The 21,991-nt window shown below is 32.3% G+C and overlaps 1 protein-coding gene across 1 annotated transcript; it reads right to left on the bottom strand.

The window, feature by feature from the left end:
* Positions 1–168: 168 nt before the first annotated feature.
* On the bottom strand, positions 169–2,603 carry LOC143551593 (laccase-14-like). Its single transcript, XM_077041993.1, has 6 exons — positions 2,502–2,603; positions 2,253–2,404; positions 1,907–2,151; positions 1,687–1,815; positions 659–1,606; positions 169–573 (listed from the first exon to the last, which is right to left on the bottom strand). Exons 1-6 carry the CDS (start codon positions 2,601–2,603, stop codon positions 443–445), a joined length of 1,707 nt encoding a protein of 568 aa, XP_076898108.1. The 3' UTR covers positions 169–442.
* Positions 2,604–21,991: the final 19,388 nt, after the last annotated feature.

Raw genomic sequence — 21,991 nt, forward strand, 5'->3', positions numbered from 1 at the left:
AACTGCCATACCTTAGTTGTATTTGTTATATATATTTTCTTATAATCAATCAATTCAAGATATAGTATTATTTGATATTTCATGTCCTCAAATTAGTTTAGTCGGCTCCACATTGCTTGCTAGCTAGTATAGTAAAGGTAGAGGAAATAAAATTAAAGTGGTAATACATACGCACACCAAAGTCATCCATTACAACTATATACGAATCTAAAACTTTGAGGAAACTAATTAGTAGCTTTCTTTATTCATGTTTATTGTAGGTACACACAACAACAGGTTACATTTAAACAGCCAACTTACAGCTTTCAAAAAGGAAATAAAGGAATTAAACCAATGACATAAGAGTCTAAAAAACAATAAAAGAAATTAGAGAAAATACAGAAAGGTTTTAGGCATAAATAGAATTACTTATGACAAATAAATATGATGAATAGATCCTCTTTTAACACTTTGGCATATCTGATGGCGGAGGCAAGATTCTTTCGTCTACCCCTTTTCCATTTCTTACAATGAATATCATCTCCATCCCCCAACTTACATGGCGCTCGAAGTGACAATGCATAAACCATACTCCTGGAAAATGAAGTGTATATATTAGATAATTAAAATATTAACAAATGTAGAGATTAATTACGTGCATGGAAATGGGCTTAATTACCAGGGTTATTTGCTCTAAATCTGATGGCTGTCCAACCATTTTGAGGAACCGCAATAGTCTGTTGAAGTGGAGGGTCAACAAGATTATAGTTCAGAGGATCCCGTTGTCGATCGAAATTTCCAAATCCGGATCCCACAACATAGAAACTGTATCCATGCAAATGCATGGGATGATCTACCCCTGAAACCACGTTTGTTCCTTGGAAAACAAGCTCCACCGCGTCATTATATTTCAGGACTTTAACCTCAGTCCCATTCGTCGGAGTTTGTAGCGAGATATTCAGATTATCTTGTGTGTAGTTGAAGACGAAAGGGGGGTTATCAGGAAAGTCGTCACCATAAACACCATTCACTCCGCGGTAGTAAGCTCCAAGAATGGAAGTCCCTGGAACGTCAAATGTAATATTGTTTATGCTTGCGGCAAACCTGTTACCCCTCGGTCCCAAACACGTAGTGTTACTAGCACAAGGCAATGCGTTAATAGAGAGTGTGTATAGTAACTTCCTTGTAATTTTCATTGGCACGTCGATCGGATGATCCCTGCTTGCCAAACTTCGTAAACTGCTAGTGAAGTTAGCAGATGCATTTCGGTTATTAAAAGCAGGAAGAAGAGGGAAAATAGGTGAGGGTGAGGGGGTGTATTTTCCATTGTACTCGATGATGGCTGTGGTGGTGGTGTTATCAAAGACACTGCGAGGATTGCTGTTATAGAACTTTGCGGCCATATAGTAGCGATTGCGAGGCTGGTTTGCTACTAGCAAGACGTCTATGGTTTGTCCGGGTGATATTGCCACATAGCTGGCTTTCAGTGGCTTTGTGTAGGCACCATCAGTTCCTACGACGGTGAGCTGGTGGTCCGCAATTGCAAAGAACATGATGTTGTTCATGGCCGCGTTTACCATTCGAAGCAGGTAAGTCTTTCCTTTGTCCACATTTACTTTTGTTGTTTCTGGAGACATTATATAGGATCCGTTAGTATATATATTTTTAGTTAACTATATATAACATGTTTAGTCGATATATATCTACCTGGACGAGAGCAATTGTAGAAATCACCGGGCTGACCATTAATTGTTAGAGCATCAGAGGGAGCTGGATCACCTCCATTACGCATGAAGTCTTCCATAACCGTCTGTATATCATTCTTCCACCAGTCACCTGAATTGTTTTGAATATATATAATTAGAACAAAGTTTATGAAGTTATTCATGATGTGGAAATTAGCAGGGAAAGCTGGTTAATTAAAGACCTAAGATGACCGGAACCTCGGCATGAGGTTTTGGAAATGGAAAACTTGTTCCAATCTTGGGAGAGACGACTAGTAAACCATGCACGGTGGCTCGAGACCAGTCGCTGTGTGCATGCCACCATAATGTGCCTTCCTCATCGGAGAGGATAACCTTCTGGCTGAATCGAGTGCCAGGTTGGATTGGGCATTGAGTGATAAACTCAGGCCCGTCCGACCATGGATATCGCGGTAGTTTCACTCCGTGCCTACAATTGCACCACTTATCATGCTATTAACGAATCATTTCAAAGGAGACCACCCTTTATAACATATATAGTAACTGAGGTCATAAACATATATTATTTACCAGTGAATTGTTATATTCTGGGATGCTTTGTTGATAACATCCACAATAACGGTGTCTCCTCTTCGAGCAGAGATTGTTGGACCAGGGTACTGCCCATTAACTGTCAAGATGTTCTTGCTGCTGCATAGCCTTGTGTACTTGGTTTCTTGAATCTGCAAAAAGAAAGGACATGTATATATTGATCGAACTCAAGAAATACATTCAAATTTCTTAATACGAGTACTAATTATTACAGAATTGAAACCATACCACAAAGTTGTATCGAACCAGCGCTGCTTGTGATTGCCACAAATTACCAAGAAGCACAAAGAGCCCCAAAACAAGAACATGAATGTTCATGTCGGCCTTCATATGTACGTATTTGATGAAACTTAATAATTAAGACGTGCTTAGTAATTAGTTATGTGTTTTATTTAGTATGTTCTTGAAGAGATGGGTTGCATACGATATTTATAGCAGCTTGTTAAAAAGGTGGCTGCTGGTGGGTTGGTACTTGGTCGTCTAAATCGTCCTAGAATAGAAACAAACTCGTTTTGTTTACTGTACGTGTTAACGTGCATGCAAATCGATTTGGACCCAGTACCAAGTATTCAATATATATTCCAACTTTTTCCTTGACCTTTCTCTCAAGTTCAGTCTTTTGAAAATTCTATTTCACTGTCTATAATATTCTTTTTAATTTCATCAGATAATTATCCTTTATAAAAAATATGGATGGCCCTCTATTGGGTCAATGTTAGGTGCGAGTTCCTAAAATTATATAACATATTCCAATGGTGATCCTTTATTAGATTATCCTTCATATTTATTTTTTAAAAATAAATTATGGCTGTGAAACGATTTACTACTGTAATTCCATAACTAAGATAGCGTTTGGTACGTAAGAATGACAGTAGAAATGGAATGATTCATTACATAGGAATGAAAAAAGTGGTGTTTGGTTGCTCAATGAATTGAATCATCCATTACACATGGAATCCCATCCATCAAATCCATTCCTTCCAACCCCCTTTCTTTTTTTTTTCATTCCATTCCTCCTTCACCCTACTCTCTCAACAACACCATCACCTAACAACCACCACCACCACCACCACTACCATCGGCACCACCACCAACTCCGCCGACACCACCACCGCTGCCACCACCATCGCCACCGCCACCACCATTTTCGTCGTCGAAGCTACCACCGTCGCCATTGTAGGGTTTTTTTTTTTTTTTGGGTTTAAAAAGTATTCACTTTTTTGAGATAGAAGTGTTTTTATTATTTCTATTTCATTTCGACAATTTTTTTAGATACCAAACAATAAAAATTAATAATTGATTTCATTCTCATATGTTAACCAAACAAGGAAAATGAATGGTAATGATACATTTCATTCCTTTGTCCATTCCATTCCTTCTCTCATTCCATTCCTCCTTCATTCCATTACCTCCAACCAAACATACCCTAGTTGTTAATTGATCAATCGATTCTATGGATTTTTTATTGCGTTAATTTGTAGGTGAAATGATGGACATCAAAAGTTATTTGGTGTTGTCAGATCTTTCCTGATGATTTGAAGGTTTTGTCTGAGATTCACCATTTGAAATGGTGGAACCTATAAATCTATCATTTGAAATGACATATCTTGAATAAATACTCGTCAGTACGTACGTTTCAGATATGATTACATCTTCTTTTTTTTTGGGATAAGTTACTTCAAATGAAGGATTACACCTTGTCTTTGTGGCTTCCGCCATTTCAAATAACGGATCTCAAACAAAACTTCCATGTCACCAAATAGATCTGACAGCTTCATAACAATTTTCTAGATCCGTTATTTTAAATGACGAATAACCTGTAAACACAAAAAAATATTTTCTCTCTCTTATAAACCATTTACCCACTTAGATGATGATGTTTTAGCGTCCTCGTTTTTTTAGTTGGGTTAATACCTTGACTAGAGTTGGACCCAGTACCATGTTATGTTTTGCAAATTCTTACTTTTCTATTTTGACCTTCTTATTATATTATGTTAGATACATATCCAATTCCAGATATAGGGTCCTTCGGTACAATGGTCCTTTGTCTATTTCTTACTAACAAATCTTTTATATCTTATTCGGTCAATATTGTTAAAGCATCCACTAAAATTTCTAATTTCTTGAACAGCTAATTTAAATTTTACGGTTATTGATCTTTCATTTTTGTTGAAACTAATTCCGTCTTATTAACAACGCTAGAGTTCTTTTGTTAATTGTAAAGAGATATTTTTAGGTAGCGTTTGGTATACAGAAATGAAGGGCGGAATAGAATGACCTACTACGAGAGAATGGAGAAAAGTGTGTTTAGTTGACCAAATGAATGAAATGACTCATTACTTAGTCCATTCCATTCCCTCTAAAATACTTCAATTTCATTCCATCCATACCCCATGTTTTTTTTCATTCAATTCCCTCTTTCATCCTAGATCACCTCCACCACCCTCCCACCACCACCACCACCACCGCTGCCACCACTAACCACCATTGCCATCCACCACCACCGTTACCGCCACCACCCAGTGCCAGCCACCCACCACCGTCGACCGCTCGCCACCACCATCAACCGTCTCCCCCACCCCTCAACATCAACACCCGCTGCCCACCACCTCTACTGCTACCACCACATCCACCGTTACCGCCACCACACACTCCCAATACCACCACCCACCTCCAACCACCATTATCTCCCGTCGCCCACCACCACCTGCCACCACCAACCACCATCACAGCCCACCAATGCCACGACCACCACTTACCTCCCACCACCACCGTCACTCACTACCATTTTAATTTTAATTTTTCTTTCTTTCCTACCTACCAAATAACGCAAAGTGATCATACATTTCATTTTCATATGGTAACCAAACATCTCATTAGAATGGTAATAACCTATTTTATTCCTTGGTCCATTCCATTACCACGTTCATTCCATTCCGCCGTCTATTCTATTACCTCATACCAAACAGACCATTAGCCTTTTCACCTTTTCAAATGTAACATCCTAAACCCCCGTTTAAGTAAGATTATAAATTTTAGAAATCTTTAAAATAATAATGGTAGTGATATAATTGTCTTGTGTAAAAATAACATTTTACAAGCTTAAATTTAACTTGGGCATTATTATAAAATATAGTGGGCTGTGTTTGACTTAGTCAAGAGTGACCACTTATTAAGATTAGTCCAGCAAAAAAGAAAAATAGAGTGTGTGTGTGTGTTCATTTGGGCGACAGGAAGAAGGGAGAGAAAGGGGAGAGCAAAACCCAAATCCTCCCTTTTAAATCTCCATTTGTGCTAGTGATCATCTAAGCTTCAAAACCCATCATAGGCACCATCTATTCTCTTGTAATTTCTCCATCTTGTAAGCTCCATGGCTGAGCTTGCAACCCTTTGAATGGGTGTAAGGCCCCGAACCCCGGGAAACCCCACAGTTGGTAATCATACAAAACACTTGATAAATTAAATAAACTTAAAAACAATTCTTCGCATTAAAATAGCATTACAGAGTATAATTTAGCGGAAAACGTAAATAGATGAATTTCAAGTTCCCAAAATCAAAATTAATTATAACTTTTAAAAGTTGAAATAAAAGGTTTGTAAGTAATTCTTCATTCCAGTATGCCCTTCACCGTCCAAGTAGCTACGTGCACGTCCAAGCGATAAGGCATCCTCTTCCTAACCTGAAACTCACACTAACATGCACACAAAGTCAGCTTAAGCTGAGTGAGTTCAAGTTTTAAATAAGTAGCAACAGTTTTAATAATCATTCCAACGGTTTTAAAACGATAAACGGAAGTACATCGGTTAGGTCACCACATTCAAATAAATAATCATCCTTACGTATGAGCATCTCTATACGTACATTCCTATATATATATCACTATATATATATATATATATATATATATATCATTCAATAATAACATTCAGGGCCGAGAAAACGTACAACCCAAACACGTAACATTCATCGCATGCAAACACAAAGTAAGCATACGCAACATTTAGTAGTCGAGACGACTACAAACATTCAGGGCCAAGAAAACGTACAACCCAAACACGTAACATTCGGCGCGTGCAAACACAAGGTAGGCATACGCAACATTCAGTAGTCGAGACGACTACAACATTCGCCAAATAATGGCCATTCTAAATATATATAAATATATATATACATACACATTCCATAACATTCCAAGGCCTACCGATACTAGCAAGCCTATGTAAAACCATTCAAAACATTTCATCAAGTAAGAAAAACACTTAGGTGTGCATGCTAGCCCAAAACTTAAAAAGAGTTAAACGGGGCATCGAGAACTCACCTAAAATCAATCGAACACTTGCAACGAGCTAGGAAAATCCCTAAGTGCACAATCACAAGCAAAGGCCTGTAAATTATACACAACACGTTACTAAACTAGACTGTAAGAACACTCTTGCCTAATGGGCCGTTCAAGCCTAACACTTTGGCCCAAGGCCCAACAACTGTCCCAAGGCACAACAACTGTCCCAAGGCCCAACGACTTGGCCCAAGGCCCAACAACTTGGCCTAAGGCCCGACGAAAATCAATTCGGGTCGAATGCGCGTGTAATAAACCTTAAAACCATTTGTTAAACGAATCAGCCCCGAATGGACCAAATTCCATTTTAAATCTTTTCATTCGTCAAGATTATGTCACCCGAGTTGATAGGGTTGACGGTTACTTTTTACAACTCTTACTTTACCGTGTAAAAGAAAATTCGCGCACCGCCGACTCTATTGACGAAGCACTAACCACAACAGCCCCGAGCATCAAAAAATAATTTTTCAACAGCCCTTAAACTCCCCTAGGGCCATGCAAACTGATTCGGTTGGTCATCCAACCGATTAACGCATCGAACTCAACAATTCTAGACAACCGAACATAACAATCAAACTACAACTAGTTGATCAACTTAACGAACACCTAAGATCATGATATTTAAGTATGATATACGGGACATACCTAGGAAGATTGTGGTGCAAAAACTCACTTCAAACAGCCCCGACAAGAACACAATTGAACATCCACCGGTTAAGCCTAAAACGAACTTATCGATCAATAACGAGTAAACATGTAGATTTTAGCATGCGAAGATGCATTTAATTACATAGGATAACCTTGTATTTCAAATTTTTACCAGACTTTAATAAATGTCTTAGGTTTATAAAAATATTTTTATTATATTTTTCTTTTGGACACGAAAATTATAAAAATTCCTCCAACACAGCAAGGTACGCGCAGCTATTTCAGTGCGCAACAAAATGGTTTTATTTTTATAAAATTCATTACCGAACCAAATTAAACGATTCCAATTGGGTTTGGTTCCTAACTCAAAATACTAACTTCCAGAAGTGGAACCAACCAATTTGGACCTGTCGAAAAAAGGTTATGACGTCGAGAAGACAGACCAGAATCCGTCATCCCGCATCAGCTTTGACACTCGATTTTATAAATTCATAAAAACCATTCAAATCTCGTCCAAAAATTACGTATTATACCTTTCTGGAAACTAGACTCAAGGTAGAACATCATGGAATCAAGAATCGATCAAAAACAGTGGATTATCATCGCGTTACAGACCCTACAATAAACGTATACGAATCTGTCAGCAAACTGATATCATCAAAACTCAACCTTAACGACCAATAAGCGCGTTAATATGATCAATTAAGGTGTAAAAGACATGGGGAATCATAAAACCGACCTTGAATTGAAGTTTTCACGGCGGAAACATGGCGGGGCAGAAGAAAAACGAGCAGGGGGGGTCTTGAGGTCCGATCGGCAGCTAGAAGGGTTAGGGGTTAGGGTTTATTTGTTTTATGATATAATAAAAATAGTTACATCCAAGTCCCTCCAAATTGAAGTGTAAGGCAAAATGGAAGGAAAAGTTAAGTTCTTTAACGTACCGGGCTAACGTAAAGGCTTCCGAGACACGTCAGATAAATCCCGAGAATTATACATACTCTACAAGCTTTAATTCTTGGAACCGGAATTAACGGGCGTTACAATGGGTTTTGGGGATTTGACTCAAAACTAAGTGAAATATGATACATGTTAGTTTGCAAATAGCTTAGATGATGATTGCATGTGGTTGATTGATGCTAGATTGTTTGTAGATTAATGTTTCTAGTAACTTAATTTTTAGTGCTCATTAGTAAAAATAGGGGGTTTTATAAATTGATGTTTTATGTGGATTCGGATGAGATAAACAAGTAGAAATCTAGTAGAACTAAAGAAAATGTCTTTTTGTGAATTTAATTTGTAAAATTAGAGTTGTTTTATAAACTCTTTTTCATACTAAAACAAAAGTTGCAAGCTTGATGAAAGGTGGACTGTAAGTTTACGGATATGTGTTGGCTTTAGCCAAAGTCAAAGTTGCTAATTGGAGTAAATAATATGACGAACCGAAATTTGATGCATCTTTTATGATTGTAAAATACAAGGTGCATAATGGTATGAAAAATGATGAACTAATAATGTAAACGGTAAATGTTTAGGTAACCAAGCCATTAAGATTGAAGATTATCGAGCGGGATCTTCTTCGTCTATGAAAGGTACACATCTCATCGACATCCTAAATAAGTACGATGCTGAAATTTTACAGGTACTATCACTTAGTTGACAAATTTATGTAATGCTTAAGTTAACCAATGTGTGAAATATGCAAAGTAAGTAATGCTTTGGTTATAAACATGTGTTTTGGGATGCTTGGAATAAAGTTTGAATTGCTATATATATTGTTCAAAAACATTCTCATTAAAGAGTCTAGAATCATTTGTTGTCATTTGGGACCTCTTTTTACAAAATGTTTCGCGATACTTATTTCATGTGTACGATTTTTAAGATGTAAATAACTTATCTTACTAATGTTTATAACGCGTGCTATGGTGTTAGGTAAAGCTCAGCAGTGATGGTTCTCACGTGTGACCAAGACCTCGGATCAAGTAAAGACATTATGGTCTGATATTTTGTAAAACCTCTTGTTTTGTGGCTGTTAAAAAAAAAGAATGTAACACAAGGGATGTGTGTTTTAGGTTCTATGTTTTATTATGGCATGTTAACTTTTAAAACTTTGGTCAATCATATGCCTTTTGTGGAAACTGTATATCAAAACAGTTTGTTTCTGTCCACTTTTATTTTGTTTATTTGTCAAATGGAACCTAGCTGCGCTCAATTTTATATAAATTTATGTATTACAAATTAGGGTGTTAAATCAAATAACATATTTTTATGAAATGATGAAGGTTAGAAGAGGCTAACCAAGCATCTAAAACACTATAAGAAAGGGGTTCTTAGGCCACTCGACCTAGGTTAAATGTTTGAGTCAAACGTAAGGTCCGTATTTAAGTCGTTTGTTTGAAAATAACTTCATTCCGAGTCTTCCAAATCACCCACAAAACGTATAAATAATACTTCCACCATTTCTTTCTTTTAGTTTGGACAATTCTAGCGAGTCTATGCATGTTGCCATAATGATCAGCCTCATCACGGTGGGGCCGTCTATATTTAGCCATGCCATAATCGATCTCCAAGCACGAAACATGATATGATATGGCAGATACCAAGCAAGTGTTCCATAGTTTTTATGTCATTAGAACCAAACGTACACATGATGAATGGTATATCAATACGCTCATTGCAAAGATTCGTCTGAGTCGAAAATTAGTCAACGTGAAAATGTTGATCTTCTTAGGTACTCTTTGGCCAAACGGGTCGGATGACATGCATCTAGGAGGATTCTCTTTTGATAGCTTTTATCGCTCGTTTAACACAAAAATCGTTTTGGTACCATTCCTACCTATCGTTATTGAACCACGATCAGATTAGTGTGTTTTCTAGGTTTCATAGCATTACTATTACTATTACTAATTAACATCTTTACAACAAAAAAAATTCCAAAACCCAGCAATTAGTTATGTGTTTTTGAACCACGATCAGATTAGTGAGTTTAATTGGCTTGCTTAGTAATTAGTTATGTGTTTTATTTAGTATGTTCTTGAAGAGATGGGTTGCATACGATATTTATAGCAGCTGGTTAAAAAGGTGGCTGCTGGTGGGTTGGTCGTCTAAATCATCCTAGAATAGAAACAAACTCGTTTTGTTTACTGTACGTGTTAACGTGCATGCAAATCGATTTGGACCCAGTACCAAGTATTCAATATATATTCCAACTTTTTCCTTGACCTTTCTCTCAAGTTCAATCTTTTGAAAATTCTATTCCACTGTATATATTACTGTTTTTAATTACTTTCTTCATCAGATAATTATCCTTTATAAAAAAAATGGATGATCCTCTGTTGGGTCAATGTTAGGTGCCCATCAGAGTTCCTAAAATTAAATAACATATTCCAATGGTGATAATGCTTTATTAGATTATCCTTCATATTTATTTTTAAATAAATTATGTCTGTGAAACGATTTACTGTAATTCCATAATTATTATGACTAGAGTTGGACCCAGTACCATGTTTTGCAAATTCTTATTTTTCTATTTTGACTTTCTTATTATATCATGTTAAATACATATCCAATTTCAGGTATGGGATCCTTCGGTACAATGGTCCTTTGCCTATTTCTTACTAACAAATATTTTGTATCTTATTCGGTCAATGTTTTTTAAAGCATTCACTAAAATTTCTAGTTTCTTGACCAACTATTTTAAATTTTACAGTTATCGATCTTTCATTTTCGTTGAAACTAACTCCGTCTTATTAACAACGTTAGAGTTCTTTTGTTAAGTAGAGAGATATTTTAGTCTTTCCACCTTTTCAAATAACATTTTTTTTATTAAATTATGATTTGTTAGAAGAGGCTAACCAAGCATCTAAAACACTACAAGAAGGGGGTTCTTAGGCCACTCGACCTAGGATAAATGTTTGAGTCAAACGTAAGGTCTGTATTTAAGTAGTTTGTTTGAAAATAACTTCATTCCAAGTCTTCCAAATCACCCACAAAAAACGTATAAATAATACCTTCCACCATTTCTTTCTTAGTTTGGACAATTCTAGCGAGTCTATCCAGGTTGCCATAATGATCGGCCTCATCACAGTGGGGCGATCTATATTTAGCCATACCATAATCGATCTCCACGCACGAAACGTGATATGATATGACAGATACCAGCAAGTGTTCCATAGTTTTTATGTCATTAGAACCAAACGCACACATGATGAATGGTATATCAATACGCTTATTGCAAGATTCAAATGAGTCGACAATTAGTCAAGTAAAAGTCCATGTGAAAATGGTGATCTTCTTAGGTACTCTTTGGCCAAATGGGTGGGAGGACATGCATCTTGGAGGATTCTCTTTTTGATAGCTTTTATCACTCGTTTAACACAAAAATCGTTTTGGTACCATTCCTACATATCGTTTTTAAACCACGACCAGATTAGTGTGTTTTCTTGGTTTTATAACATTACGATTACTATTACTAATTAACATCTTTACAACAAAAATAATTCCAAAACCCACACGTTGCTATGGCGAACCGACACTAATTTGGTAGGTATCAACAGTATCGGCACTAAATCGTAAACATAATTTTGTAAGCAAAAAGTAATAACATGCAAAAAAAGAAAAAACATAAAATAAGAAAGAAAACAAAGCAGGTTGGCGTTGCGCAACCACATGTCGTCACGTAACAATAAATGTTAAAAAATTGACAAAATTCGCTGAGCACTCCCAAGGATTTATAGAGGAAAATGACATTTTGAACTTAGAGGAAAGTAACAAGAGCATCGATCATATACTTAGTGGAAGACTTTCCAAATATTTGGATTTGTATCAAACATGGATTGAAATAATACAGATGTGTAGAATATTCAAATTTCAAACCATGGTATCGGGTCCAAATCAATTTGCATTTTGCAAGCTTGTTAGGCACGGTTAACATAGGTGTGGAAATTACATCGATCACATTTTGAAGCATTTGGTGGCCGTGAAACAATTGAGTTTTGTACACTATTATGGTACCTGAAGAAAACATCATTCAAGAGATTAAAATCTTGAGGCTTCTGTGGATAAAAAAAATAGAGACAAATTGAAGATTCATGGTCGGAGTTCTTGTACAAATTTAACATTACTTGTAACTTGTAATAAGTTTCCCTTTTGGGTTCATACCGCCTTGCTATGGCCTAGTTTTTAATGATATTCCCCTTGCCGTTAAAAAATGTAATTAAGTTTTTTGACGAGAGTCATAGAGTTAACATATTATTAGGTCCTTTTCGTTTCAAGGATTTGGAAGGAATTCTAAGGAATGGGATTTTATATCCCATGAATTGATATGTTCGTTTCATTAAATGAAAGAATGGAAATGGAAACTAAATCCCATCAAATCCCACATTTCATGGGATTTCAAAATCCCACCTATTTTAAAAGATTGTTAGGGAAAATAAAAACCCCTCTAAAAAAATTCAAAAAAATTAATAAAAAAATCATAACTCAAAATATAAATCAAAAACGAAAAATGTAAAAAAACTAAAACGTTTCCTTCGTTATCCTCGTTCTTCAAAAAAAAAAGAAAAAAAACCCGAGAATAAAGAAGATTCCAATTCCAATACATATTAACCAACCAAACACATGAAAGGGATTCTCAAACATTTTATTTCATTCCAATTCCAATTCCAAATCCTTTAAAAAAAGTCCATAAAACGAACGGGCCCTTAGGGTATATTTTTATCATAATTAATGAATATAATTTGACTAAGTTTCCTTTGTAACAATCTCTGTTCCACTCTTATATATAGTTGAAAAAACATACAATTGGGTTATTGTACTCTCATAAACAATACCCTGCAAATTTATCAATTGAACTTTGGCCATTCATCTTCAAGATTTCAAATTCCGACATTAGAGTTTGAAGTCTTACTTTTCTGACCCAACCTACCCCAAGATGTCAGGCTTTGATTGCATCCCACTTCTCGTTAGATGTTATTAAACTCAAATACCCCCATTAAATTTAAAAATTGTTCCGCCCTTTTTTTTCCGACCCACTCCGATATGAATTATAACGAAAACAGTTAATTATGCAATCACCGTAGGTAATTAGCAGTAGATACATGATAAGGATAGATAATCATTAATTATTTCACCCCAATTAAGTCAAATCCTCATAACTTCTACAAGAACACGTCCACAAAGAACTTACTTGGATTGGAGATTTAATCACTAAATTCATTCAATCACTGAACTCCGTATTACATTCTATAATTTACCTTTATCTCCTAGAAAACTTTTTATTCTTATTTGAACCATTTTCTATATAATATGAAATATATAGGGGATGGATCTTACGAGAAGTGATATTATAGCGAGAAGTGCGAGAAATAAATCTTAGCCATTGATATGTTTGATCTATGGTTCATAATCATAATGGCGTTCTTGTAATAAATATGGAATTCATTTATAGAATCATTTAATGATTAATACTAACATAATATTCCTATCCGAATTTAATACCAAGGTTTGACTTCATTTTTTATTTATTTTGTTTTTAATAGACAATTATTAAATATACATCACGATATAACTTTAATTTGTTGTTTTTCTTTTTTTTTTTTTTCATTTGTTTCAAATCATAAATAACGTGATTTATGAAATTATTTTACAAACTATTTTACACAAATAATATTGTGTAAGTTCATATATATACTGTGTATGTGATATCACGAATGTGTATGTAAAAATTTTATAAGTGTAGGTTATTACCATGAACTGTTATTTATTATGTAGTTTAATGTAAAATATAAAACAAAATTATTTTATAGTTTGTATGTACTATGTAGGTGATATTTCGAATTGTGTATTATAAATTATATCTTGTGTAAATTCATATATGTACTGTGTAGGTGATATTTCGAATTGTATATACGTATATTATATCATGTGTAGGTCCATATATGTACCATGTACCTGATATTACGATTTGTGTATATGTAAATTTTATCGTATGTGGTTATGTAAGTTCACGTATGTACTATGTATGTGGTATTTTTAATTGTGTATGTGTAAATTTTATCGTGTGTAGGTTTATATATATATATATACACACACTGTGGGGGTGACATTTCAAATTGTATGTATAAATTTTATCGTGTGTATGATCATTTATGTATTGTGTATGTGATTTTACGAATTCAGTATAAAGTTAAAAATCTTCCTAAATTTGGTAAGTTATTAAAATGAACGAATTAATCATATTAAATATACAAAAAAAAAAACAATTTTAAAGAAAATAAATAGTTTGTAACTTAGTTATATTTGTTGATAAAATGGAATTATGAAGATCGATTATTTTATGGTAAATGAAACTAGTTATATTATAAAAATATTTTAAATTAAAAACAAAAAATATGTAACTTACCCCACACATAAGTTACTTGCCATATATGAAAAACTTTTAATAAAATGCCCATTCTATTCAAATAAATCATAAATAAAAGAAAAATATGATTGGTTGTAATTACTTCTCACACTTTTCACATTTCTGAAATAAACCTAATCCTATATATATATATATAGAAAATGGTTCAAATAAGAATAAAGAGTTTTCTAAGAATTGTAAGAACCAATATATTTTTGCATTTGACATTAAAATCTATGGTAAAAGAATATATATATATATATATATATATATATATATATATATATAATATAGGGATAGGTTATTGTAAAAAGACAATGTTTTCTAAGAATGGTAAGAATAATTATAGACCATTAGATTAGGGGATCCAAGGGTTGAGATTTAAAATTACCAAAAACCGACATAGTTTCCTAGAATTACTCTTTCACCATTATAACCGACATAGTTTTCTAGAATTATTCTTTTACAATAGGTTTTAATACCAAATGTCAAAAATCTATTTGTTTTTACCATTCCTAGAAACTCTTTATTCTTATTTGAACCCTTATATATATATATATATATATGAGAGAGGATGGCAAATTAAGACGGTCCATATTAAGAGATTTACAAATAATATTGCATATGGTACAAACTTGAATTAGGGTAAAAGAGTAATTTCCCATATTAAAAGTCAAGTTCTATTCAATTCTATTTAATATACTTACAATATTGGTCCCTCAACTATAATTAACATTTGTAAATTTAAAGAATATTTATAACAATGGCCCTTAATCTTTTATCTATATCTTATTTTAATTTTCACTTTTAACCCAATTACCCCCATGATTTTTAATCTTTAGTAACTTTTTCATACTTTAATATTTTTTTTAAAAAATTACACCATAAAAACGAGCATATTTTTATCTTTAATTTGAGTATGATACTGTTATAGTTTTTTATTTCAGTTAAAAAAATATCGTTTTATGTACATAGAGTGTTTGCAGTCTGGTTTAAATTGCTTTAATTAAACAGTGGGCCAAATCGGTAGTAGCGGTTTTTGTCGTCAAAAACCAAAGCATAGCCTTTAAAAATATCGGCCGAAAGTTGAAGAAAAAAAATTAACTGTGAAATCAAACCAAAGACTGGTTTGAACAATTTTACGGCTTCAAACCGTACAATGAACACCCATAAACTTATTACGTAATTACCGACGCCTACGTTTCCCGCTGCATGACGCGGGCACTCGACTAGTGCGTGTGTGTGTAGGCGAAGTATAAAATGAAAAGCCACTTGAGTTGTGAAAACTCTAGAAACCCATTCTCAACCATATGTTTTTAATTAATGTTTAAATCTTGTGGTCCACAATTAAAGTGAATAAAAAATGTAAATATAAATATAATTTTTTCTCTCTCCTGAAAACATATATAAAAATTAGTAAAAAAATGTTAAAAAATAGCAAAACATTTTTTTTGATTTTCGATGTTTTGTATTAAATGTTACAACATATATTACATGTAACAAAAAAAAACAAACGATGTTACATAGGGTTTTCGTATATATATATATATATGGTAAGGTTAAAATGAAAACCCACTTGAGTTGTGAAAACCCGCGAAAACCCTATGTAACATCGTTTGTTTTTTTTTTGTTACATGTAATATATGTTGTAACATTTAATACAAAACATCGAAATATCAAAAAAAAATGTTTTCCTATTTTTTAACATTTTTTTACTATTTTTTATATATGTTTTCAGGAGAAAGAAAAAGTTATATTTGTATTTACATTTTTTATTCACTTTAATTGTGGAACACATCATTTAAACATTAATTAAAAACATGTGGTTGAAAATGGGTTTTTAGAGTTTTCACAACTTAAATATGTTTTTATTTTTTACTTAGCTTATATATATATATATATATATATATATATATATATATATATATATATGGGTTAAGGTTAAAATGAAAACCCATTTTAGTTGTGAAAACCCACGAAAACCTTATGTAACATCGTTTTTTTTGTTACATGTAATATATGTTGTAACATTTAATACAAAACATCGAAACATCAAAAAAAAATGTTTTGCTATTTTTTAACATTTTTTTACTAATTTTTATATATGTTTTCATGAGAGAGAAAAAGTTATATTTATATTTACATTTTTTATTCACTTTAATTGTGAACCACAAGATTTAAACATTAATTAAAAACATGTGGTTGAGAATGGTTTTCTAGAGTTTTCACAACTTAAATAGGTTTTTATTTTATACTTAGCCTATATATATATATATATATATATATATATATATATAGGATGATTGTCATTTAAGAACTCTAATCTAGTTTGATAACTTTAAGAACTCATCTAGATCATAGATCATTTAAAATTAATGGTTCAAAAGAATAGTGACATTGAGGTAATTAAATAAAAAGGTTGTGGACAATAGTTAAATTGGAAAAAGGGTGTTATAGGGATTAATCCGTCGTGGGATGTCTTTGACGGTTATTCAAATTATTTTTTAGATTTCATTCAATTTAATTTATGTTATGGTATAAGTGCATTTCTAAAATCCAGTGGGAAATAATGGAAGAACATGGCTGAGAATGTTAATTTGCTGAAGCAAAATCTTATTTTTATATTATTTCGATGCTTGCCGATTCCAAGTAATTAAATTTAGTTTCATTGCGTTTGTATTATATCATTAAACATTAATATTGTTGGTGGCTCATGCCACTATTATATATATGTTCCCTAATGTATATACGTATAAAATAGTTAAGTTACGTATATTTAGACGTCTATTTTTTTATTTAAAGCTACACATAAAAGAAATTAAAAACTGATGTTAAACAATGTATATGCACATATGTAAAAGCCTATTATTTATTTTGTGCATATAGGTACACACAACAATAAAATTAAAAAAAAAACAATGTTAAACGATATATATATACACAAATGTAATTTACTAACTTTTAAACATATGTAAATAGTTCACTTACATTTATGTAAACATCTATTTTACAACACTAACGTAATTTTCTAACTTTTACACATGCGTAAATACTTAACTTACATATATGTGATGTTCGGTCAATTTGTATGTAGTTCGTGTGTTTATTTTACTTGTTTTAGTTGTTTATTTCATGAACTTTGGTACTTCATACGTGTTTGTTATATTTCATGTCATAGGTAATTAAAGCAGTTAATATGGACCTGTACGAGCACGGAATGAAGACCCGGGATGATGTGTGACTAGCATGATAAAAAACTAGAGAATCTGGGTAAAAGTTGGTTTAGCATATCATTTGCTGAAAACAGAGTATCATATGCTGAGCATAAAAGGAGCGTACATCAGAAGTTTTTAAAGTATGGTTTGTTGAATTAGAGTATCATACTCTAAAGTTAGAGTACCATTTGCTGAGTAGAGTACCATTTGCTGAAACTAGAGTATCATATGCTGAGCCAAAATAAAACCACGTGATTCCAAATTTAAAACCCTATATAAGAAAAAAGTTAGCGTTTGAGAAAAGGGATCTCTGGATTCAGTTCCATGCAGTTTCTAGAGCAGCAAGAGGAGAAAACCTTCATTCCTATTCATCTCAAGGCCATATATATGATCCAAATCATCAGAATCGAAGATCGAGAGATGCCGAGACGCCGCTAGATCCTTCGAGTCATACTCGGGATGTATAGTTTGTAATATTTCAGTTTATTTCTGATGTACTAGAACAACTAATTATAATTGTCTTGATGTTAATCTATGAGTATTGATGTTTAGTATGTCCGTGCATTCAGTCGGTTTAGGTTTTTGTCGATCAGAACGATTAGTTTGTCGGTTACTATAATAATTGCTCATAGGATTGTTTTGACCTGTTAATCGTGAGAAAGCATACGTTTGCCCTTAGTTGAGTCACACTTGCAGGGACCGTTTGATAACCAATGCCGTATGTTAGCAAGCGTGGATACCTAAGGTTTAACCGGTTAGTCAGTCTGTAGTTGACACAAGATAGTTTATCTGTTAAGTTACATGAGTTTGCTGTTAGTTTGCTTACTTGAATTCCCGGGTGTGATTTGTTTTGTTTAATTGATTGAATACTTGATTACTTGTTTGTCTGTTATAAAACTCAATTTGTTTGCTAGTGTGATCAGCGCTTTGAATAGTTACTTCATAATGTTAGGAATTGGTTTCACTTTACACTCACCACATACTTCTCGTGGTTCGACACCCTACTTACCCTGACTAGCTTAAGGTGATTAGGACACTGATTTAATTGTTTTTTACTAGAAAGCGACAGTCTAGCATCAATATGTAAGCATCTATATTTTGTTATGTATTTGTGGATTACAATAAGATTCTAAAAAACATAATTAATTTCTAAGAGTAATTTAATTCCTAACATATTTGTAAAACCTAAAAATTGAAAAGAGACAATACAGATGAGAAAAAATAGGAGCAAAATTAATTAATTGGTTGAGATATATATATATTACTATTCTACCCTTTTGATTTATTTTTAAAATTTAATTAGTAAAGAAAATGAGTGGCTAATATTGGTTTTTAGAGTTCTTAAAAGAAAGTAACCTTATATATATATATATATATATAGGGAGAGGATTAAGAGAAAACTCATATTTAGGGAGAAAACTTAAAAACTTCTAAAGAATTATTTTTAATTAAATATAAAAAAATATTTTTAAATTTCCGTTTTTGCCATTATTTTTATATTTTGGTCCCCTTCACTAGAAAAAAATAAAAAAAATAAAAAAAAACCCACTGTAATGCACATACGTATTACTTTGCGAAACCGTTGTATTACACATGTGTATTACTATGTATTTTTAAGTTCAATAGTGTTTAGTTGTATATATTCAATATTTGTGTATTGTATATGTGTAGTAGTGTTATATTATATGGAAAAAATAATAATAAAATAAAAGTCGATGTAGTGCACATGTGCGTTAATGTTGTATTACACATACTAACCAATGTGTAATCGATGTGCGTATTAGTCTTATATTGCATATATACAATAGTGTGTATCAAATATGTGCAATAGTGTTGTATACTATGCAATACAAACACTTTTGCATACATGCAATGCACACCATTACACATGTGCACTACACCGACGAGGTTACCGACAAGGTTTTTTTTTTTTTTTTTTTGAACTAATAACAAAATATAAGAATAATGGAAAAAACAGAAACTTCAAAAAAAAAAATTTTAAAAAGTTAAAAATAGTTTTTAGGAGTTTTCAAGTTTTCTCTTTAAGAGGAGTTTTCACTGGATCTCACCCCTATATATATATATATATATATATATATATATATATATATATATATATATATATAGGGGATTGAGGAGAAAGTGAATATTGGGGGCTATTAAGCACCTAAGCTTAGACGTGAAACCATAAAAACGACATAGTTTTGATTAAAAACTAGTTAAATCTTAATTTAAATTCCTATTTTTATGTGCAAACAAAATTGCAAACCCAGGTAAGGTTTTCTCTCTGATCCAAATGATGCTCCAATTCAATTATAATTCATCACTCTATGATGATACACAGAATCCATTCTTCATAAATAATTCCTCACATCCATTCTAATGCACAAAACAAAATTCTTCGTAACCACATCTGGTCATTAAAAATTGAAATTAAGTTGACATTACATATGGTCATAAACAGTTTAACTTAAATCATGTTAATCAAAAAGCGTGATTGATTTCCCTATATGGTCAATCAGTCAAAGTTTACAAGTCTTTTTTTTTTTTAACAATCCTGTTAGGGCTTTTTTAATTTCATTAAAGAGTAGTCTGGACATGAATCGTAATCAAGTTAGGGATGATCGGATAAGAATTTTATGATCAGACTGAATTTGTAACCCGGGTAATTGAAGATCAATTGTGATTTGCAAATTGAAGAAGATGAATTGCCAGACATAATTGCTCATGATCAACGAATAATAAATTAAGTATTTATGAAGTTTTCCTAAATTAGTGGAGATGGAACAGGAATAAAATAAATAAAATGATATTCTTTGCACAAAAAATAGGAATTTAAATTAAGATTTAACTAGTTTTTAATCAAAACTACGTCATTTTGATGGTTCTACGTCTAAGCTTAGGTACTTAACAGCCCCATATTCACTTTCCCCATATACATATATATATATATATATATATATATATATTTATAGGGATAGATTATTGTAAAAAGACAATCTTTCCTAGGAATGGTAAGAATAATTATGGGTCATTAGCTTAGGGGATCTAAGGGTTGAGATTTAAAATTACCAAAAACCGACATAATTTCCTAGAATTACTCTTTCACCATTATAACCGACATAGTTTCCTATAATTATTCTTTTACCATAGGTTTTAATGCCAAATGTCAAAAATACATTGTTTCTTACCATTCCTAGGAAACTCTTTATTCTTATTTAAACAGTTATATATATATATATATATATATGTATATATATATATATATAGGGGAAGGTTCATGTGCATTTTAGTCTTAACATGAGAACGTAGGAAATAATACCAATTTATAAAAAAATGAGAATATAATACACAATACTAACTAAAATACCAATATACATAAACAATTATTTATAATAACAAAGAAAAAAACTTAAAAATTACAACAAAAGAATCAAAATCAAGAAGAAAACAAGAACAACAAATACTAATATAAGCAAAAGAAAAAATATAATAATAACAACAAAATATAAATAAGCAAATGCTTATAACGTCTCATAATCGAAAATTAGCAAATACGAACAAAAAATAACATCAAACACTTAGAAAAATAAACCTAAATAATAATAACAAATTGGTTCTCACTGTTTTCATGTTAAGAATAAAATGTATTTGATCATGTTTCTATATATATATATATATATATATATATATAGGTTATTTTATAAAGACAATGTTTCCTAGGAATGGTAAGAATAATTATGGGCCATTAGATTAGGGGATCCAAGGGTTGAGATTTAAAATTACCAAAAACCGACATAGTTTCCTAGAATTATTCTTTTACCATAGGTTTTAATACCAAATGTCAAAAATATATTGGTTATTACCATTCCTATAAAACTTTTTATTCTTATTTGAACCATTTTCTATATATATATATATAGAAAAGGGTTTAAATAAGAATAAGAAATTTCCTAAGAATAATAAGAACCACTAGGAAATTAACATGTGGAATTATTTTAATTTTTATTGAAGGGTAGTTACGTAATTTTATATTTTCATTTAATTTAATTAAAAAATCATAAAAACCGTTTTAGTTCCAACAATTATGGGATTTGAACGTGGTCTTTGTTTTCCAAA

This window comes from Bidens hawaiensis, unplaced genomic scaffold, assembly GCF_021521415.1.
Source record: "Bidens hawaiensis isolate Kalapana, Puna unplaced genomic scaffold, B.hawaiensis_p1.1 tig00016463_1, whole genome shotgun sequence".
NCBI lineage: Eukaryota > Viridiplantae > Streptophyta > Magnoliopsida > Asterales > Asteraceae > Bidens > Bidens hawaiensis.

Coding starts and splice junctions, on each gene's coding strand:
- LOC143551593 (XM_077041993.1), bottom strand. CDS start 2,603: ATGAAGGCCGACATGAACATTCATGTTCTTGTTTTGGGGCTCTTTGTG. Junction 2,405..2,501: donor TGGTTCGATACAACTTTGTG/GTATGGTTTCAA, acceptor TTCTTTTTGCAG/ATTCAAGAAACCAAGTACAC. Junction 1,816..1,906: donor CGAGGTTCCGGTCATCTTAG/GTCTTTAATTAA, acceptor AAAACAATTCAG/GTGACTGGTGGAAGAATGAT.